We start from the raw sequence: 24056 nt of genomic DNA, 5'->3' as shown, positions 1-24056 counted from the left end.
GAATGCAGTGTAGATCTGCGCCCATTGTGCCCTTCCTTTGTTTGGTGTGGTATGGTACTAGTTCTGGCATTACAGTGGTGTAAGGAATTTGTATTTGTGTAGGAATAAAATCTTAAACTGCCATAGCTTACAGGGCATATTTTTATATTTATATATTCATTCTAGCACCAGAATTTGTTCTCTGATAGGATATGCTTGGGTAAAAATAAGAGGTGTCCCCCTACACTTTTTCCCTCTATAATTTTGCTGTATGGGATTGGCTTGGTAGCAGTGATGCTGTATCTCTAGTAGTATTTTAGCTGCCTCAACTATTTTAGCTGCCTGTCGAGGAAAGTTACCTTTTTTTTAATCCCTTGTGGCCAAGGATTGTTCTCGTTTTAAGGCTAGTTTAAATATCAGTTAGGTTCTAGTGAGCAGTTTAGCCTGTCTTCAGTTTTCCTGTGTATTGGGGGTTTTTTCAGCTGGATGAGACTATGCCTTGCAGTTTTGATCCACCAGTAACATGCGTTAGCCCAAATTTGAGCAGTTTGCCGCATTCTTGTGCATGCCTGTTTTTTTGCTTATCCATGTCGATTGCACGTGTTTTTTTCGCTTATCCATGTGCCTATTGTGTGCACGCCCATGGCTTGTGAATCTATGGCCTGTATGCCTTTCGTGTGAACACCTATTGTGTGCATGCCCATGGCTTGTGTTGTTATCACTTCTGAGTCTATGGCTTGAATGCCTCGTGTAAATGCCACCGACTTGTGTTCATGTGGCTTGTGCATTTATGACTTGTGCTCATGTTGCATGAGCGTCTTTAGTTTGTGTTCTTACACCTGTGTGTTTTGTTTGTATGGTGTTTTTACGTTGCATGGAACTAACGGTTATTCAGCAATGGGACCAACGGCTTTACGTGACTTCTGAACCAAGTCGAGAGTGAACTTCTATCACCAGAAATACACATCCCTACTCCTGAATGGAATGGCGGAGAATTGAACTGCTCCTATGGCCTGTGCATGTTACCTCCTCAGTTTCATGTGCCTGTAGGGAAGCTCAGCATGCACTATCGTTTTCAGCTTCCATTTAAGTAACAGGCGGTGGCTGATAGTAGTCTCAACATTTTGTTTCAAGGATTTTGACTCCTTGTCCACTTGGGAAGGTTCTATTGATAACAATTAGTTACCGTAATTGTATTTGCTTCAGCAGTTTGGGAACGTTTTCATTATCGCAAGATTTTCCTGATAAGAATTTATCAATTTAGCTTAAGCCCTAAGGGTTACAACTGAATCATCTAACCTTTGAGGTGGAGCAAGTGTTTTGGTGGCAGTGGTTAAGGAGGAGTTTTTTTTAACCCCAAGTGGAGCTTATCTGGAGTCAGTTCAGGTCAATCAACCACTTTAGATGCCTCGGTGAAGGGTTTATGATGTCACTTGCAGGTGAAATGATTTAAGACGTGGAATTTTTTTTTGTTTAATGTGCAGTGAAAAATTGACTCCATGATTTCACTTTCATTTATAATGGCACAATGGTGTTTATCATAGAGTACCATAAGTTATGCCTCATGAACTTAGAAATGTACTCAATTAGGCTCATCTTCCATTGTACTCATTATTCATAAAATCTGACCAACCTTTTCATATTGTTCTGGTACAAGACTTCTCACAGCAAGGACTATCCTGGACTCTTTTGCTTTGTACTTCCTCCTAAATTGTGATTCAGGATTTTTATTATTGGTTCTGTATCAAAATTGTTTTTAAACAAACTAACACATCATTCAGTGTCCTCCTCCCTTCCCACCCTCTTTTCAGATGGGAGATGGAACAGAATTATTTGGCTAGGCATGAGCAATTGGATCATTTGCTATGCTTTAATCTGGAGTGCCTGAATGCATTCTGCACAATTAAGACAATTTTTTCTATTAACCATCTAAAGCCTAAGCCCTACAAACCAAAATGTCTCCCTTATGCAGAGGCGGGTTCGGAGTGAGCGCGAAAGCGGAAAAAATAATTTTTAAAAAATATCACAGAGCGCTTAGTTTTCAAGATTAAGAGTTCATTTTTGGCTCCTTTTTTGTCATTGCCTGAAGTTTAGTATGCAACCATCAGAAATGAAAAAAAAAAATCATATATAAATAATGCGATATATGGTAGCGACAAGAAAAATTCATACATAATTGTATTCAAATAGAGCTGTGCGAAAAACAGTTAAAAGCTAAAGTTACTTTTTTTTGTTGTATTGTACAATAAATTGCGATCATTTTGATATATAACACATTGTAAAACGATCAAAGCAACACAGAAAAAATATCACAAAATGATGCATGAATTCGTAACGCGCGGACGTAAAAAAATGTTTTTTTAAAAAATTCACCATAAATCTAAATATTGTTCTAGACTTCCAATTTGTTTCAAAATGAAGACAAATGATTGAATATTACGATACTGTAAGAGTTTTAGCTTAGAATTGCAGTTTTCGACCATTTCGGACGAGTTAAAGTTGACCGAATGTCGAAATTTTTTTTTTTTTTTATGCAAATATTACAAAAATGAGAAAAGCTACAACCTTCAAATATTTTTGTTTGTATTCTTCATGAATTTGCGCACATTTTCATATATGAAACTATAAAACGCCTAATATGAAAAGGAGCAAATATTAGGAGAATGTGACGTACGCTAGACACTTCGAATTTGTTTCAAAATGAAGATAAAATGGCTGTATATTACTAGATTGCAAGAGTTTTAGCTTACAATTGCGTTTTTTGACTATTTCGGTAGTCAAAGTTGACCGAACATGGTTTTTTTACTATTTATCGTGATTTATATACAAATATTTCAAAAAAAGAGAAAAGCTACAACCTTCAATTATTTTTTGTTGTATTCTACATGAAATTGCGCACATTTTCATATATAAAACTATGTAACGGCTAATTTTAAATGGTGCAAACATTTCGACAATCGCACAAAAAAATTTGATTTTTTCGATAGTTACCGCGCGGATGTAAGGAATTTTTTTTTTTTTTTTCCATAAATTCACCATAAATCAAAATATTGTGCTAGAGACTTCCAATTTGTTGCAAAATGAAGGTAAATGATTGAATATTACTAGAATATAAGAGTTTTAGCTTACAATTGCATTTTTCGACCATTTCGGTAGAGTCAAAAGTTGACCGAAGGTTGAAATTTTTGCACTTCTCGTTATTTATATGAAAATATTTCAAAACTGATAAAAGCTACAACCATGGGTTGTTTTTAGTTGTATTGTGCATGAAATTGCGCACATTTCCCTATATAAAACTATGTAACGGCAAATTTAAAATGGTGCAAACATTAGGACAATCGCACGAAAAAATTTATCGGAATAGTTACCGTGCGGACATAAGGAAAAAGTTTTTTCATAAATTCACCATAAATCAAAATATTGTGCTAGAGATGTCCAATTTGTTGCAAAATGAAGGCAAATGATTGAATATTACTAGAATATGAGATTTTAGCTTACAATTGCATTTTTCGACCATTTCGGTAAAGTCAAATTTGACCGAAGGTTGAAATCTTGGCACTTATCGTTATTTATATGAAAATATTTCAAAGCTGATAAAAGCTACAATCATGAGTATATTTTTGTTGTATTCTACATGAAATTGCGCACATTTTCATATATAATACTTTATGTAACGGATAATTTAAAACGGTGCAAAAATTATGTCAGTGACAAAATAATTTTTGAGATGTGTCACTGATACTTTTTAGTGCGATAAGAAAGAAATTCGCGCGCCTGCGTAACGATTGTAAACAAAACAACGCCTTGATCCGTGAACTCTCAGCATCCCCCAAGGCGCATGATTCAAAAGTTTTCGGCTGGTAGGCCTTTAAGTATTTTTCCGCAAATTAAAAAAAAAACTTTTTTGAGTCGACGTATAATACGTCCAATCGGCATACGGGAGACATTTTGACTTGAAGTTCAATACGTCCAATCGGCGTAAGAGGGTTAATGGGCTGGTACAAAAATCTGCTTTATTAGTCAAGTTGTTACCAACAGTGACCCAAAGGTCTTTCTATAAAAAATAAAGGTAAAGAAAAGTCAGTGGTGAACGTTTACAACTGGTTTCATTACAAGAAATTCTTAGGTAAGTATACCAAGAATAGGTACTGATATGCAATTCCATGGAAAATTGAAAATCTATACAAACTGCTTTGCAAAAATAGCCTACCTTGTTAATTTTGTAAAAACATATTAATGCAAAATTTAAGAATTAGCTACCATATCATACAAAATGACAAAATGAAAATTATGCCTCAGGAAAAGATGCAGGTAGTGGGTTGCTTTATTTTCCTTCAGTCACATTTATCACTATGGCTACACCACATGCTAGTTTAAATTTTACTTACGGGGCATAGAGCCTGCCTATTAAAATGCCAAGTCTTAATTAATTGGAATTTCAAACTTTTATTTGTCATGCTACATAAATGTTAAAAGATAGCCATGGTCACCTGTAAGTTGCAAAAGTGCATCTTAGCAATAGTACAAAGTCTCATGCATCACTAACAAACCTTGAAAAAATATCCACAAACTGATTATTGGCTTCATTAAGTAAAAAATCCATAAAATCTTTCAATAAAAATATGTAAGCTAGAATCTGTTCCATAGAAAATACACACTTATAAAGTATAAAAGTTAATATTCTTTGGTACATGTGATTTTTGTCCAAATGAGTCCTTAAAACAAGTAACACAAAACAAAATAGCACCTAAGGCACTACCTATAAACAGTGTAAAACAATATACCAATATAAAGTACATTACACTAAAACCTTAAAACAGTAGAAAAAATAGTATATACAATACACTTTATAGTTTAACTGATATTTGACAGTCAAGCCAGAACACTGGCTTGATACATAAAAGCTAAACACTTATTTTCTTCTTCACACAATGCACAGCCACACTGAGGCTTGATAAGAAACAGTTTTACTGTCTCTGCTTAATGGCAGCCTGGAGTTTATCTGTTATGTTACTCTGGGGTTCATTCTTATCAATCTTGATGAATAGGCCACTCCGAACCTTATGAACTGTGCACCACCCTGGAACTTCCTTTATCAGAAGATTAAGATGTGAATCAACTTCATCTAAATAAAAGAGAGAAAACAAAACTCATAAACAAATTCAGTTCAATTGCATATGTAGATTTCTACAAAATATCTACACAAAAATATATAAGCACTTTGACAATCGTCATGTAAGCAGAATATTCAGAATCAATCATAAGCTGAGAACTAAAACCTAACACATAAATTCATGAGCTGAGAACTAAAACCTAACAAACATGGAAAAGGTGTTAAATTGGATATTACTAAAATAACAAATTTTTAGTTAAACTAAATATGCTAAAAGATGGGAAAGATGTTAAACTGGATATTACTAAAATGACAAATTTTTAATCCATTTGTATTTTTCAGAACCATCACATTTGCAGTCTTAACGTAGGCAAATTTCTTTTAACATCTACTAGATCCTGGTTAAAATAGCACAAGGATTTTAGTGGCAATGAGAGACACCCAATAGGGATGAAGTAGGAAGGGGCAGCCTAACCTGACTTACCCTAAGAACACTGTGTTGCACCTGGTAACTGAATGAGGGGTGGCTTGAGGTGGGCCATATAGTACATCAGGATCTCAAACGTAAGTTATGAATAATACAAATTAATTTAAAATTTGTCACTTATTTATAAACAGAACAAACCTTTAATCTCAAAGAAGGGGAGACTTACTCTTGGTGGGAGAATAAAGTAAGCCTCCAAACCAACTGGAAGTTTGGCTCACCTGGCCTAACATCATGGGCTCTTGCATGCACTGAATATGAAGTAGTACTGTAAGCTCATCCAACAACTTCACATAGTCAAAAGGACTAAGGTCTGAAATGCAGTCCTTTTTAAAAAGCTAGGCAGCACCCAGACAGGACATGCGAGTAATTCATCTGGGTCATTATCAACAAAACCTCGAAGGGGATCAAGAAAGGCTCAAATCTGTCATCGATTGAAAGAGTTCATGAAGTTCACCAACTCTTGAATGAAGCTGAGGCCACAGGATTAAATTTCTATCTATGAACCCAATAACAGCATGGCAACCCCAAAGATGTCTGCTTCTCTCTTAGGCCCAAGCATGGCTTAAATACCCGAAGAGAAAACTGAAGCCACTGCCAAACTCCTCAGCCAGGTCGTTACACCCACGAATGAGTTCAATGTCCTCAGTATAGGTTGTCAAACTTTTGAATGTCTGCATCTTCTACCATGATCCAAGAACAAGGGTGCCAACCCCGGGTGTCTTCTCTGAGGCCTGGATTGCTTCGATGATTTATGGGTTTGCATTTCTAGAAATGCAAAATACACATAACCTAAATCAACTGGCTTCTTGGCTAGAAAGGCAGGAGTACTGTCTATTGCTATGAAGGCGGTTCAAGAGAAACTGGTACATCACAGCATTGTTGGGATAAGTCGGATCGGGCTACACTCACCTTCTTCACCCCAATGGCTGTCTCCTGATGCCACCAGAATCCTTGAGCTATCTTAACTGGACTCCAGCTAGCACTAGAGAAATTCCCCTATAATAAGACCAAAGGTTTGTTCTGTGTATGAAATTACTTTATCAGTGTCCAGAAGAAACCACTTCTGTAGCATCTCTTCAGGTAAATAACTAATATTTCTCTCTAAAAGTAACTGACAAGCACTTATTCTCCATAGTTTTTTAAGAAATTTTCAAAATTTTATATCTATACATATACTGATCTTGAGTATACACCAGAATCTTTACCAAAATATTCTTATTTAATTTTCATAATTACTGTATTCTCATTAGATGTGGCTTCTTAGTTTTGATGGGAATGTTAAACAATATCTAATGAAGTCACTTCAAGTTCAACTGAATTGGTTCCACATAAAAAAAAATATGGCCATAAGTTTGGAAAAAAAAAAATTAATACAGTAAAGGGAAATACTACAGATATTTTCCCTTGTGGATTGTAAAATCAAAATAAATTGTAAAGGTTACTAATTACATTTTAACAATTCAAAGCTCCCTAAATGAAGAACAAAACTAATTACTTACTCCCTGCTAGCATTGATGGGTAGCTTGCCGCTATCTTAACAGCAACAGTTTCCCATGGAAGCGCAGCCTTCTTTTCTGTGACAAAAATATTACGTATAATTCTTGAAATTTCTGGCAGTCGTGACAGCATTTCCAGTTCCTTATTTTCACTGCTAGATCTTGTCATATCTCTTGCAGCCTTTGCAGCTTCTCTAGCTCGGATCTGATAAAAGATACCATCAGTTTCAAGCATATAATATACAGTGGACCCCCAGTATTCACGTTCTCCAGATTTCCGGACTCACACATTCGCGGATTTCTCTGGGGAACGTTCCCCCCATTATTAGCGGAAAATTTGCGCATTCGCAGTATTTTTCTATGATAAATATCCACAAATTCCTGGTTTTTTTGATGAATTTCATCATAAAATGCACTTTTTGTGATAAAACTATTAAAAAAACCAAGTATGAAAATTTTTATTGGGTTTTTCTTGAGTTTTAACTAACAAAATAGGCTGTTTTTAGCATTTTCATAGGGGTTCCAAACATTCGGGGGGGGGGGGGGGGGGGTTTCTGGTATGCATCCCCTGCGAATACGACGGGACCACTGTATAATATATAATATATATAATAATCATAAAATGCCTTTTACTGGGACACTAGCCAATATAGTAATTGAGAGAAGATAAGACCTCCATCAAAATGTTCAGAAAAAAGTTGCATTTACCACTAGGCCAAAAAATTACCTTTTCAAGTAGTGAGGCTGATACCCCTTTTAGAGCCGCAGCAATATTTGCAGGTTGCGTAGACTGCTCAGGTAGCTTTGCATCTGGAGCTTTCTTGGGGGTGCTTGCTGCTGCATCAACAACAGCCTTCTCAAGCCTTGGATTAACCGAAAACAAGTCATGTGCTTTGGCTGCAAAGTTAAAAAATATTTTTAATACTTTTAACTGATCTTCACAAAGAAATTTTGGAAATGGGATATCATTCCATTAATATAACCGTTCAGGAATGATATCTGAGGACCAGTAACACTTCATTTTACCAATAAATTAAAGAGCAAAGTTTCCCAATATTATACAGTATTGTACTCCCTTTTATTCAAGCTTTCTCTGCCATCATGGTTCATTACCTTAGTTAAGAGACTGAAATTAATAAAATTAAAAGACACCATTTGAATATATTTAAATTTTGTATAAAATAACACCTGGAAAAAAAAAAAAACTCAAAATTCTTCTTTCTCTGTAGTTAACTGCAAAATGTTTTCTTCTGACAAAATAATAGTATTCAGTGCAGATCTATGAAGCCTCAATTTTTAATTATTACTTATGCTTACTACCAATGTCTCGTGGCTGCCTGTCCTTCCTTCACATGAAAGTTTTAAAAAAACCAGTAACCTTCCAGTTAACCCTTAAACGCCGAAGCGGTATTTTATAAATCGTCTCCCGTATGCCGACGGCGTTCGCGAGTGAGCGCCGAAGCTGAATTTTTTTTTTAATTTTTTTTTTTTTTTTTTAAATCACAGCACGCTTAGTTTTCAAGATTAAGAGTTCATTTTTGGCTCCTTTTTTTGTCATTGCCTGAAGTTTAGTATGCAACCAACAGAAATTAAAAAAAAAATCATTATCATATATAAATATTGGGATATATGACAGCGCAAAAAAAGTCATATATAATTGTATACAAATCATAATGTGAGCAAAACGGTTAAAGCTAACGAGTTACTTTTTTTTATTGTATTGTACACTAAATTGCGATCATTTTGGTATATAACACATTGTAAAACGATCGAGGCAACACAGAGAAAATATCACAAATGATGCATGAATTCGTACCGCACGGACGTAAAAAAAAAGCTTTTTACAAAAATTCACCATAAATCAAAATACTGGGCTAGAGACTTCCCGTTTGTTGCAAAATGAAGGTAATTGATTGAATATTACTAGACTGTAAGTGTTGTAGCTTACAATTGCAGTTTTCAATCATTTCGGTCGAGTTAAAGTTGACCGAAGGACAAATTTTTTCTATTTATCGTTATTTATATAAAAAAATTTCAAAACTGATAAAAGCTACAACATTGTGTTGTTTTTTGTTGTATTCTACATGATATTGGGAACATTTTCATATATAAAACTATATGAACCGGCTAATTTAAAATGGTGCAAACATTACGACAATTGGACAAAAAAATTTAAGATTTTTTCGGAAGAGTTACCGCGCGGACATAAGGAAAAAGTTTATTTCATAAATTCACCATATATCGATATATTGTGCTAGACACTTCCAATTTGTTGCAAAATAAAGGTAAATGATTGAATATTACTAGAATGTAATAGTTTTAGCTTACAATTGTGTTTTTTTATCATTTCGGTCGAGTCAAAGTTGACCGAAGGTTGAAATTTTGGCACTTATCGTTAATTATGTGAAAATATTTCAAAACTGATAAAAGCTACAACCATGGGTTGTTTTTAGTTGTATTCTACATGAAATTGTGCACATTTTCATATACAAAACTTTATGTAACGGCTAATTTAAAATGGTGCAAACATTACGACAGTCGGACGAAAACATTTCAGATTTTTTTCGGAAGTTACCGCGCGGACATAAGGAAAATTTTTGTTTTTTTCATAAATTCACCATAAATCAAAATATTGTGCTAGAGACTTCCAATTTGTGGCAAAATAAAGGCAAATGATTGAATATTACTAGAATGTAAGAGTTTTAGCTCACAATTGCATTTTTTTACCATTTTGGTAGAGTCAAAATTTGACCGAAAGTTGATATTTTGGCACTGAACCCTTAAACCCCTATTGGACGTATTTTACGTCAAAATAAATTGTCTTTTGGGTGCCGACCGGACGTAATTTATGGCGACATAAAAAAGTTTTTGTTTTAAATTCGCGGAAAAATACTTATAGGCCCACCAGCCAAAAACTTTTGAATCACGCGCCTTGGGAGATGCTGGGAGTTCATGAATCAAGGTGTTGTTTTGTTTACAATAGTTACGCAGGCACGCAAGCGCGAATTTCTTTCTTATTGCACTAAAAAGTATCGGTGACACATCTCTGAAATTATTTCGTCACTTTTGACATAATTTTTGCACCATTTTAAATTAGCCGCTACATGGAGTATTATATGTGAAAATGTGTGCATTTTCATGTAGAATACAACAAAAAAATACTCATGATTTTAGCTTTTATCAGTTTGGAAATATTTTCATATTAATAACGATAAGTGCCAAAATTTCAACCTTTGGTCAAATTTGACTCTGCTGAAATGGTCGAAAAACGCAATTGTAAGCTAAAACACTTATATTTTAGTAATATTCAATCATTTACCTTAATTTTGCAACTAATTGGAAGTCTCTAGCACAATATTTTGATTTATGGTGAATTTATGAAAATAACTTTTTTCTTACGTCTGCGCGGTAACTCTTCCGAAAAAATCATACGTGCGATTGTCATAATGTTTGCACCATTTTAAATTAGCCGTTATATAAAGTTTTATATATAGAAATGTGTGCAATTTCATGCACAATACAACTAAAAACAACCCATGGTTGTAGCTATTATCAGTTTTGAAATATTTTCATATCATTGATAAGTGCCAAAATTTCAACCTTCGGTCAACTTTGACTCTACCGAAATTGTCGAAAAATGCAATTGTAAGCTAAAACTCTTATATTTTAGTAATATTCAATCATTTACCTTCATTTTGCAACAAATTGGAAGTCTCTAGCACAATATTTTGATTTATGGTGAATTTATGGGGAAAAAAAAAAAAAAAAAAAAAATACTTTCCTTACGTCTGCGCGGTAACTCTTCCGAAAAAACCATACGTGTGATTGTCGTAATGGTTGCACCATTTTAAATTAGCCATTACATTTTATGTAGAATACAACAAAAAATAATTGAAGGTTCTAGCTTTTCTCATTTTCGAAATATTTGCATATAAATCACGATAAATAGAAAAATAACCACGTTCAGTCAACTTTGACTACCGAAATGGTAGAAAAACGCAATTGTAAGCTAAAACTTTTACAGTCTAGTAATATTCAGTCATTTATCTTCATTTTGAAACAAAATCAAAGTCTCTAGCACAATATTTAGATTTATGGTGAATTAAAAAAATAAACAAACTTTCCTTCCCTCCGCGCGCGGATTCTCCGCCGCAAATCTCCGAAATGCGTATGTCGCATTCTCGGGATATTTGCTCCATTTCATATTAGGCGTTTCATAGTTTTATATATGAAAATGTGCGCAATTTTATGTAAAATACAACAAAAAATAATTGAAGGTTGTAGCTTTTCTCATTTTTGAAATATTTGCATATAAAAAAATATATAACAATATTCGACATTCAATTTTAACTCGTCCGAAATGGTCGAAAACTGCAATTGTAAGCTAAAACTCTTACAGTATAGTAATATTCAATCATTTATCTTCAATTTGAAACAAATTGGAAGTCTCTAGAAAAATATTTAGATTTATGGTGAATTTTTGAGAAAAAAAAAAAAAAAAAAAAATTACATCCGCACGTTACGAATTCATGCATCATTTTGTGATAATATTTTCTCTGTGTTGCTCTGATCGTTTTACAATGTGTTATATACCAAAATGATTGCAATTTAGTGTACAATACAATGAAAACAAAATTAACTTGTTAGCTTTAACCGTTTTGCTCACAGCACAATTTGAATACAATTATATATGAAATTTTGTTTTAGCGCTATCATATACAGGTACTATCCTACTTACAACCAAGTTTGGTTCCGACCCACTGGTTGTAAGTCAGAATGGATGTAAGTCGAACCTTAGAAAGTGGCCAACATACTGGGTAGGATATACTATCAAACCTTTGCTATATAAGTGCCTACTTAGTACTGTAATGTAATGTACAATCATTATTTCAATTTTTTTACCATAGTGTACTTCTACTAATACATTTTAATCATTTAGGTAATAGTATATATTACTTACAATCAGGCATTGAGTTACAATGGGGTTAGGTTCTTGCATGCATGTCAGAAGTCAATTCTTACGTAAATTGGTTTGCAATTCAGTCTACAGTACAGTTAATACCAAATGATGCTGCAGATAGGGCAGGGTAACTCAAACTGATGCTGCCTGAGTGATGAGAGTTCTCATGCCTGAGTGATGAGAGTTCTCATGAGATGGCGCAGTGCCAAGTAACTCAATGGTCAACTGTCTGAAGTAAGGTTGTAAGTCGGATAGTAGTTGTATCGCATTATTTATATATGATGATATTTTTTCATTTCTGATGGCTGCACACTAAACTTCAGGCAATGACAAAAAAAGGAGCAAAAATTAACTCTTAATCTGTGATTTTTTGAAAAAAATATTTTTTCTGCTTCGACGCTCACTCCGAGACCCCCTAGGCATACGGGAGACGATTTTTATTATACCCCTTAGGCGTTTAAGGGTTAACGTTATTTATATGAAAATATTTCAAAAATGATAAAAGCTACAACCATAGGTTGTTTTTTGTTATATTCGATATAAAATTGCGCACATTTTCATATAGGCAGTCCCCGGGTTACGACGGGTTCGGCTTACGACGTTCCGAGGTTAAGGCGCTTTTCAATTATATTCATCAGAAAATATTTCCAGGGTTACGACGCCTACAATGCTCATCTGGCAGAAGAAATATGACACCAAAAATGCAAAATAATCAATATTTGAAGGTTTTTTAAAGCAAAATGCAATAAGAATGCAGTTTACATAGTTTTGAATGCACCCAAAACATTAAAAGTAAGGTTTTCTTAGTATTTTTGGTGATGTTCCGGTTTATAATGATTTTTGTTATAAGAATGACACCCCCGTCGTAACCCGGGGACTGCCTGTATAAAACTTTATGTAACAGCTAATTTAAAATGGTGCAAACATTAAGACAATTGGACGAAAAAATTTATGATTTTTTTGGAAGAGTTACAGCGCGGACGTAAGGAACAAGTTTATTTCATAAATTCACCATAAATCGAAATATTGTGCTAGAGACTATAATTATAATTTGTTGTAAAATAAAGGTAAACGATTGAATATTACTAGAATGTAATAGCTTTAGCTTACAATTGCGATTTTTGACCATTTCTGTTGAGTCAAAGTTGACCGAAGGTTGAAATTTTGGCACTTATCGTTATTTATATGAAAATATTTCAAAACTGATAAAAGCTACAACCATAGGTTGTTAAACATAAAACTTTATGTAACGGCTAATTTAAAATGGTGCAAACATTACAATCGTACAAAAAATTTCTGATTTTTTTCAGAAGAGTTACCGCGCGGAGGTAAGGACATTTTTTTTTTTTTTTTTCATAAATTCACCATAAATCAAAATATAGTGCTAAAGATTTCCAATTTGTTGCAAAATAAAGGAAAAGGATTGAATATTACTAGAATGTAAGTTTTAGCTTACAATTACATTTTTGACCATTTCAGTAGTCAAAGTTGACCGAAGGTTGAAATTTTCGCACTTATTGTTATTAATATGAAAATATTTCAAAACTGATAAAAGCTACAACCATGAGTTGTTTTTTTGTTGTATTCCACATGAAATTGCACACATTTTCATATATAATACTCCATGTAACGGCTAATATAAAATGGTGCAAAAATTATGTCAAAGTGACGAAATAATTTCTGAGATGTGTCGCTGATGCTTTTTAGTGCGAGAAGAAAGAAATTGTCACTCTCACGCCTGGGTAATGATTGTAAACAAAACAACGCCTTGATCCGTGAGCTCCCAACATCCCCCAAGGCGCGTGATTCAAAAGTTTTTGCCCAGTAAGCCTTTAATTATTTTTCCGCGAATTTTTAAAACTACTTTTTTTTTCGTCGACGTACCATACGTCCAATCGGCATATGACAGACAATTTTAGTAGACGTTTAATTCGTCCAATCGGCGTTAAAGGGATAATAGCCTTGATTATATGACTATTCGAACCAACTCCATTACATCTGTGATGACACTAAATAACATGTAACCCTTACTGATCAATGACATGATCTAATTATCACTGACCTTGCTTTCAGTCTGAATCTTACAAAACTCAAAAGATGTTGAAAATTCTGTGATCCTATGCAGTGCCAACCTTTCCATTTTCACAACAATAACAATTCAGTGAATTTCATAAGAAGGTTAACACAATACATTTTATCAGTGACACAATACATTTTATCAGTGAAGTATCATTGTGTAAACTTTTAAAGATCAAAGTATGTGACACTGTCATAAAGACATCCAACTCCCAAGGCAAATGCCATAAAGACGTCCAACTCCTGAGGCAAATAACATGGTTTGTTTTGGAACTAGGAAATATTTTCATAATTCTAAGTTAATTTTTTTTTTTTTTTTTTTTAGCCACAAATGAGAGTATACAACTATGTCCCTTATACCTCTGTTTATTGGAGATTATTTGCTGGAAATTAGATTTTCATAATAATTTCATGATTAAATGTGCTTATTGTGATACAACTACAGTGGTACCTCGACATACGAAAGGCTCAACTTACGAAAAACTCGAGATACGAAAGCAAATACGAAAAATTTCACAGCTCTACATACGAAAATTGCTCAAGTTACGAAAGGTTGTTGCTGTAAAGTCCCGAGATTCGCTCGGACCACCGAGAACAATTTTAAAACTCCCGCACTGCCAACTGAGTAAACTCGCCACCATCCTCCCGCTCTCCCATTGGTTCCTGATGCTAGTCACCCCATAAGATCCTGCTCTCCTATTGGTCAGCATCTACCCCTTGTGCTTTAAGTATTCTATTGGTAAAAGGATGCTGTAAATTGAAAAACTTATTCATGCAATACATTTAATAAAAAAAAAAAAAACATTAGGTAAAGATAGAATAAAGAATAGAATAGGTAAAGATAGAATAAAGAATAGAAATGAATGGTTATTATACTGTTTGGTAGTTTCAGTAGTTGAAGAGAGAGAATGAAAATTTATGGTTTACTGTGTACTAGGAAAAGTGATTGCTTGGCGATTGTTCGATACTCGTAAGTGCTGGATGTAAACAGAAGTTTGGAAGCTTTTTTTTTTTTTTTTTTTTTTTTTTTTTTTTTTTTTTTTTTTTTTTTTTAACTTACTAATTATTTGTAATGAGTACATGCAATACATTTAATAAAAAATTGTGAATTAGATATCATAAAATATAAAATAAATCAGACTGCTATCATCGAAGCCAACAAATACGTATTTTTTAGAATTCTTCATGTTTTAATATTACGTTACGTATGTATACGTTTCATTATAGCTGTCAGTAACTCTGTATCTCCATTAGGTAAAGATAGAATAAAGAATAGTATAATTATACTGTTTGGTAGTTTCATTAGTTGAAGAGAGATACTAATGAAAATTTATGGCTGTGTCCTAGGAAAAGTGATTGCTTGGCGTTCGTTCGGTACTCGTAAGAGCTGAATGTAAACAAACGATTGGAAGGTTTTTTTTTGTTTGTTTGTTTATTATAGTTAATGATTAATTAATAATTATTTGAAATGAGTACATACTGACTATTTATACATTTTATTGGCATATTCTAAGCTTTTAGCTTCTTAGGTTTAGATGTCATAATCATAGACTAGGCTACAGTAGCAACCGCTAACATAGGCTAGGCTTATTGCTAAGGGACATAAGCTAATGTCCTAATACATGCAGTAAAAATTGGGTTGAGCATTACATGCAGTTGAATATTACTCAAGTATGTACAGTATTTTGCCTTTTTGGAGTCATATTTCTTCCGTCGGTTCGGCATCGTAACCCTAGAACATGTGTTGTAGGCCTGGAAATATAATTTACTGGGATGTTTTTGTAGGGCTTGGAACGGATTAGGCATTTTACATGTAAAATGCGGTTCAAGATACGAAAAACTCATGATACGAAGGCCGCCTCCGAACGAATTAATTTCATATCTCGAGGTACCACTGTATTAAAAAAACTAGGTACATATAAGCCTTTTTAGTGGGCTTTTCTTGAGTTTGAACTAACACAATAGGCAGTTTTAAGCATTTTTATAGGGGTTCTAACTATTAATGGATTCTAGCATCACCTGTGAATACGAGGTGTGTTTCCCACTGTACTAGTGGTTTACCATAATACAGGCAACTTACCAATATCCTACCATTATCATTGCTATAATAATAATAAAAAAAAGAAAAGAAAATTCCACTAAATATCAAACGTGTCTGTTCATTTATCACTAAATTGTCATAGTATTTTGTTCTAGTAACTAATGCAACAAAGATGAAATCTTCCTTTCCATTATGGTGTGGCTGCAACACAAAATTACCCAAGGGACCTGAAAAATCTTTATTTCAGCTGCTAATTAAAACTACTACTAGTCTACTGAAAATTAAACATTCCTGAAGTCATTCCACTCACACAGAATATCTTGTGCTGTGTCAAGCTTCTCTGTTACAGGTGGTTGAGGCAGAGGTGAAGGTTCAATATCTGGAACGTCTTCAAGAGGGAATGCAGGATGCCAGCGCTTGATACTCGCATTACAATCAATTGGAGGATCCAATGACTGAAATTACATAAAAGTTAGAACTAATGAGAATCAAAATAATTTTCAGTAATTTAATTTCTCCAGACTTTATGGTTCATTAAAAGTAGTGTAAATCACAATACCCAAAATTCTTCTAATAATCACTATAGTATAAACAAGAGGCAAGAGAAATCTACTGTCTACTAACTGTAAGTGTTGCTGTACACTGGGACTGGATTATGTTGGTTATTTATCAAAGTCAAGGACAAGATATATTTTGGAATGAGGACACCACAATCCAAAGAATTCATTATTCACAAAACCTAACCATTTACTAAGACTGATATGTTGATATGTATTGGGGATAGTAAAAAAAGATAGTTGCTTACAGGAATCCTTACATTTGATCTAGTTATACTGGTTGCAACTTAGTGTTCTATCAGCATATTCACTTCCTTTAATGCTTACATAAGCAGAGATCAAACATAATTCTTTGTTCAATGTCTTCGTAAAATTTGTGGAATAATTCAGTGGCAATCTCATTCAAGTTGATATAACAAAGTTTCATTAAATATTATAATTTTTTTTATTATTATTATGGAGTAACTCAAAATTATGAATCCGACAAAAGTTTTGTTTCCAAAAGAGCATTTGGTGTCAATTATATTGTGGACCATTATATGAAAAATGCTAAACTGTTAGTGTTACTTTACATTCCGTACATGAAAGGATCAGATCATGTGGGCCTTTCATCAAATATCTATGGGGCAGAGTGATCAATTCTAAAACTGTTCAAAATCACTTGTGAAGAAGGCATTAGAGTTGAAACCAGACTCTGCTGCCTGGCAGCATTTAACATTTATATAAATAAGTATCAGTTAGAACAAACCTCCTTAAACAATACTTTTCTAAAAATGCAATTAACAGTTTGTTTGTAACACAAAATTATATAAATACAACTCTAGCAGCAATGGGTAACACTGGCAAATTGCCTTATTAACAGAGAATCATCAGCTTTAATTACTGTATTTTCACTACTGAAAATCAACATATAGTTAACAGAAACCAGCCTAAAAGATCACTGACCTACAAATGAAGCTTCCACACAACAAAATGTGCAAATATGGATTACCCTTATACCAATTTTAATTTTTAACAACTAATGTATCAATATCAACATTATTACCATTGGCAATAAGGTGTATTTAGGGGCGCGGCAACTGCTGACTTTCGAGGAACTATTGAATTTTAGTTAAGTTTTCAACTATTTTAAGTGATAATGCTTAAAATTTTTTTTTAGATTGGTTTATTGGTTCACACTTGTATGACACTGAGAACCACAAACTGTGAAAGACTTGTAAAAAAAAAAAACATTTGTATGAATAATTCACGAGTTATTCACAGTTTTGGACTGTTTTATGCATAAATAAACTAAACTAAACTAAACTTACCTTTAAGAATTCTCCATGATGTTCTCTTACAATATTAATTAAAGAATTGTGAAAAATGTTCCTTCTTTCTACCAACACAACAGAGTCCATCTTTCGAAATTTAGTAGTACGAGTTTCACAATTTTCGTTAAATTTGCTCATCAGATTCTGTGCAGCAGGTTTATAGTCCATGTTGGCATTAATTGTCAGTTGATACCCTGAATTAGAGCCATTTTTCAAAACTGAAATAAAAAAGAAAATATACTATAGCACGTAACCTTAACCCTTAAACGCCAAAGCGGTAAAAATAAAAAACTCCCCAGAATTCCGGAGCCGGTTTTGAGTGAGCGCGGAAGCAGAAAAAATATTTTTTTCAAAAAATCACAGCGCGCTTAGTTTTGAAGATTAAGAGTTCATTTTTGGCTCCTTTTTTTTTGTCATTGCCTGAAGTTTAGTATGCAATCATCAGAAATGAAAAATAATATCATTATCATATGTAAATAATGCGATATATGGTAGCGAAAAAAAAATTCATACATAATTGTATTAAAATCACGCTGTGCAAAAAACGATAAAAGCTAACGAGTTTCTTTTTTTTTTTTTCCTCGTTGTATTGTACACTAAATTGCAATCATTTTGATATATAATACGTTGTAAAACAATAAAAGCAACACCGGAAAAATATTATCACAAAATGATGTATGAATTCGTAACGCGCAGACGCAAAAAAATGGTTTTTTTCAAAAATTCACCGTAAATCTAAATATTGTTCTAGAGACTTCCAATTTGTTTCAAAATGAATACAAATGATTGAATATTACGATACTGTAAGAGTATTAGCTTACAATTGCGTTTTTCGACCATTTCGGTAGAGTCAAAGTTGACCGAACGTGGTTTTTTTCTATTTATCGTGATTTATATGCAAATATTTCGAAAATGAGAAAAGCTACAACCTTCAAATATTTTTCATTTTATTTTACATGAAATTGCGCACATTTTCATATATAAAACTCTATGAGATGCCTAATATAAAACGGAGCAAATTTTCCGAGAATTCGGAAATATTGTGCTAGAGACTTCCAATTTGTTGCAAAATGAAGGTAAATGATTGAATATTACTAAAATATAAGAGTTTTAGCTTACAATTGCGTTTTTCGACTATTTCGGTAGAATCAAAATTGACCGAAGGTTGAAAATTTGTCACTTATCATTTTTTATATGAAAATATTTCAAAAACTGATAAAAGCTACAACCATGGGTTGTTTTTAGTTGTATTGTGCATGAAAATTGCGCACATTTTCCGATATATAAAAAAAACTTTATGTAACGGCTAATTTTAAAATGGTGCAAACATTACCACAATCGCATGTATGATTTTTTCGGAAGAGTTACCGCGCAGACGTAAGGAAAAAGTTTTTTCATAAATTCACCATAAATCAAAATATTGTGCTAGAGACTTCCAATTTGTTGTAAAATTAAGGTAAATAGTTGAATATTACTACAATATAAGCGTTTTAGCTTACAATTGCGTTTTTCGACCATTTCGGTAGAGTCAAAGTTGACCGAAGGTTGAAATTTTGGCACTTATCGTTATTTATATGGAAATATTTCAAAATTGATAAAAGTCACAATCATGAGTATTTTTTGGTTGTATTCTAAATGAAATTGCGCACATTTTCATATATAATACTTCATGTAACGGATAATTTAAAACAGTGCAAAAATTATGTCAAAGTGACAAAATAATTTTTGAGATGTGTCACTGATACTTTTTAGTGCGATAAGAAAGAAATTCGCGCTTGCGCGCCTGCGTAACGATTGTAAACAAAACAACGCCTTGATCCGTGAACTCCCAGCATCCCCCAAGGCGCGTGATTCAAAAGTTTTCGGCTGGTAGGCCTATAAGTATTTTTCCGCGAATTTTTAAAAAAACTTTTTTGAGCCGACGTATGGTACGTCCATTCGGAAATCGGGGGAGATTTTGACTCGACTTTTAATACGTCCATTCGGCGTTTAAGGGTTAACAGACACTTTGGCTGTCTGGCTTCTGGTGAGTAAAAAAGTAACAAAGGCCCTATATTACAGCCTGAACTAGGATATGTGGATATCTTACAACTAACAATAACTAGCTAAACTAAACTAACCTGTACTTTACACTAATTGAACTCAAGAACTTTATCTAAAAATTTATCTTGCCAAAAATGGTAGCAGAGCAACAAAATATAACCATAATAATTAGCTGATAAGTACGTTAAGTCTGCAAAGCTGAGCTGTTAATTAATAAAAGTTGCTCTTAAACTGCCTAAATGGAAAGCAGGGGCAACTATAATTATAAATACAACAGCAGTTTCTGCATAAATATGTGCATTATAATAGAAATTAATTTACAGCATCAACTTGAAAGGATCAGTATTGGATTACACAAAAGATGTCAGAAAAATCAGATGTAAATGAAAAAGGCACAAACACTTACATGATTTTCCAATATTCTTAGTAGAATCCTGTTTAAAGAGGTAAGCAAGAGGAAACACTGTCTTAATTTCCCCTAAATGACGCTCGGAAAAGGCCCTGTTAAAATGGAAGTAGTAATCATCAGTACATGTCAACAGATGATCAAAACTCATGACTGCTTCTTTTGGGGGAGATGTAAGTATTTTTTTAAGTATTCAATATCAACATCACTGTCTTTCCCCCAACATATGAATTACCATTTTAATCCTTTGATTAGACTAACAACTAAACTTCAGTTTACAAATTTGTCTACAGGATGAATTAAAAAATTTTCAGTATGCATAAATGGTACTGTATTGAAGTAAAATGCAATACTGTATTATGAATATAGTAGCAAGTGTTCCAATTACTGTGGTAACAAAATTATTATCCATCAAACTACTTCTAAATAATAAAATTAAGTGGAAAGATGACAATACAAAATTCAGTGTGTGCCAGCCAAACTAGCAAAATGCTGTTTATAAGAAATCCAGTAATAGTGTCCTTCCAACCTAAGAGTTAGGATATTTATATTACATGGTCTGTGCGTGGTCTCGGAATCTACAAATTTACCTTTAGCGGCTTCAGCTTTATGCAATAATAAAAAATATTTCAAACATTACACCTATTTCCATATATTTCTACTAAAAATCAGACAATACAAAAAATGGATAAACACCTTAAATATATCGTATATGGAAAAGTATACAGACAATCTCATGGCAAAAATGTTCTCTGTATATAATAGGCATACATTCCTCATTCATAATATACTCTCATGCCAAAAATGTTCTCTGTATACGTATATAATACCTTCCTCATTCATAATACAATCTCCCTAACATAAGGGTCATGAATCACAGTAACTCTTTCAAGACCTGTCTATTACAAAGGTTTTCTCTTCAACATTTTCTCTTGTAATGTTTCAGACATTATAAATCTTACTTCATATATACTTTTGTATTCCAGAACACCTCTTGTGTTATAAATCTTACTTCATATATACTTTTGTAATCCAGAACACCTCTTGTGAAACCCTCTGTTACATTCGGTATACAGCACAGAGTTCACCCCAACACCTTTCTCTCAACAATGACATGGCCATTTTCTGAAATAGGATTTATCCTTTGCCTTATTTCCACTCAACACATTCTTCCCATTCCACTCTTCCACTATTTAAACATTTCCACCACGTCTTCCTTAGCTTTTGCTGTTAACTCTTGGTCACCTGCATGAACCAGCTCCTAAGGGCACCATTTTGCACCCCTTCAATGATTCATCCACTTCTGAAGTGAATAATAAATGGTTGTCCTGACCCAGATGGACTAATATTCATCTTAAATTCTTCTGATGCACCTCCAATGTCTCCAGACCTGACTGTGTTATGGTGGGGGTAGTACCACTAGCTTAATTAGTCTTTCTGATAATCTCTGCCTTAATACATTCACATATTTGTCTCAGTACTCTCAAAATGTTTTTGGAATAGCCAAAAGTATAGCTGCAAACGAGAAATGATCTATTGTGGGTGTGAGAATCCAAAGAGGTCACCTGGCCATGTCTTAAAAGTGCTCAGCTAGTACTATGTATACTCGACAGGATACCACTGCCAGGTGTACAGCTTCCAGATTTTCATTTTTTACACTGATTTTTCTCTACTTCATTACCCAAGCATATGATCATAAGTCACATATATGGTGAAGCTGTATATGTAGGAATGAACAACGCCACCAAATTCCAAATTGCTAGTCCACTAATTTGGTAAAATCACAATTTTTGGAAGTAAATTGTATTTTTCCTAACTATACAAACCTGAGGTCCTTTACATAAGGAATTACTTACGGCGTAGCTGGAATTACGGCCGTTGAATCTTGAACAAGGTGGTTAGGCAGTAACTACCATGTGGCAGGCTAGCCTGCTTGGATGTAAACACTCCACTGCCTTTCGGCCCAGGTTCAGATTGAGGGGTGGCATGAGGTGGGCATATTTGTAAAGGACCTCAGGTTTGTATAGTTAGGAAAAATACAACTTACTTCCAAAAATTGTCATTTGTTCCTATACGATATACAAACCCTCCTTTACATAAGGTAGACTCACTGATTGGTGGGAGGAATCTGAGTGAGCCTCTAGAACTGACTGGAGTTCGGCACTCCTAGGCTACTCCTCCTGGTCGTAAGAGTGAGGAGAAGTGCCCTGCTGCCTCTGGCAACTTGATTGGAGTATAGGAGCTGCATGATCAAGAGTCAGACTTCTGGGCCTTTTCAAAATGAGTGAGTGGTGACTCATCCGAAAAAGGGCTGTGAAGAATATTTGGCGTCGGAAACATTATGCAAGGTTCTGGGAAGGGTTTGCATTATTGTCAGTCTCCTTCCTCCCCTTGTTAGAGGAAGGAGCGGGATTGCTTCTATGATTCTGATAAGAAACATAAAAAGGATGCTTTATGTATAAGCTTACCACATCAATCGTCCGACCAGCCAGTGTGAGTTCGAGTCCTATCCTCAACCCGAAGGAAGAGGAGTGGAAGAGGGAGGGAGCCAGTCACTCTCGCACCTTACCTCTACAACTGCACACCATGGACAAGATGCAACTTGTCCTCTTGACGGAGCTGGGTAAGCAAACACATCCTGCAAGCATCCACCACTGGTCCAAGGAAATGAGGTTCCAAGTTCCTGTGGGCAGGCCCAAAGGGAAAGATGGATATGATCGCAATGACCTTATCCATCTTCCTGTCCGACATATTCTTCGGAGTGATGATCAGTACCCATCCACTGGGCTATCCAACAGCAGCGAAGTCTCTCACGTTCTTGTATCCAACTGCAGCGAAGTCTCTCCAGGTGTCGTAATATCCGCAGCGGATAAAGGCACCAACACTCCATGGTGGGTGTCGATCCTTGTGGGTACAGGAACACGCCAATAGGACAAAGTAATGACTGATCTGGATCAACCGATACAAAGTCCACAGCGTAGCTTGTGACGGTCTCGGACTCTTCAACAGCTGCCGACTGACTGCGCTCTGTGTGACCGTATGAGGCGAGCAGTCATGCATCCGAGACATAGTCACATGACAATCGCCTTTTGAAGGGTTATGCTGAGAAACCATACAAATCGTCTATCTTGTTGCCACCAATGTTGGGATATGAGATGATGATTTTCTCAAGGCATGCGCCCATCAGGCAAAAGTCAATTGCCTTCTAGAGCCCGAGGTCCCTGATGGCAAGACAGAAGCTCTCATAGTAGTTGAATCTCAACTAAGGAGAAACAATACCATGTGCCAGTGAAAGACTAAGGTGATTAGGTTAATGCAGACCAACGTCTTCCCAGCTGAAACGAGAGAAGTTAACTCTCAAGCTTCTGAACGTAGAAAAAGTCCCATCGATGACACCAACCAGTGAAAGACGGCTATAATCCCTGTTGTTTTACCGAGGACTGAAAACACTAAAACGCTACAATATTGTTGTTCGGTGAGAAGTCGGAGTTGCAATGAAAGGGGAGTGCTTTTCAGTAATGAAAACTCAGGGATTGTACTGCCTGAAGAACCACTTCTCATGGGGTGGATCAGGGAGGACATTCC

General features: G+C 34.5%; 1 protein-coding gene across 1 annotated transcript in view; it reads right to left on the bottom strand.

Moving 5' to 3' along the window:
• Window positions 1-4066: 4066 nt before the first annotated feature.
• Window positions 4067-24056, bottom strand: part of LOC135215824 (DNA replication factor Cdt1-like) — a 71836-nt gene continuing 51846 nt past the window's right edge. Inside the window, exons 3-8 of the mRNA XM_064250776.1 lie at window positions 20472-20566; window positions 18020-18240; window positions 16463-16607; window positions 7803-7972; window positions 7079-7280; window positions 4067-5104 (exon numbers count right to left, since the gene is read on the bottom strand). Of these exons, the coding sequence (XP_064106846.1) occupies window positions 4947-5104; window positions 7079-7280; window positions 7803-7972; window positions 16463-16607; window positions 18020-18240; window positions 20472-20566 (991 nt within the window). The 3' untranslated portion in view covers window positions 4067-4946. The remainder of the gene's footprint in view (window positions 5105-7078; window positions 7281-7802; window positions 7973-16462; window positions 16608-18019; window positions 18241-20471; window positions 20567-24056) is intronic.

This window comes from Macrobrachium nipponense, chromosome 5, assembly GCF_015104395.2.
Source record: "Macrobrachium nipponense isolate FS-2020 chromosome 5, ASM1510439v2, whole genome shotgun sequence".
In the NCBI taxonomy this organism is placed as follows: domain Eukaryota; kingdom Metazoa; phylum Arthropoda; class Malacostraca; order Decapoda; family Palaemonidae; genus Macrobrachium; species Macrobrachium nipponense.
Note: the sequence above shows the minus strand (reverse complement) of the source record. Positions and strands in the feature narration are given on the sequence as shown.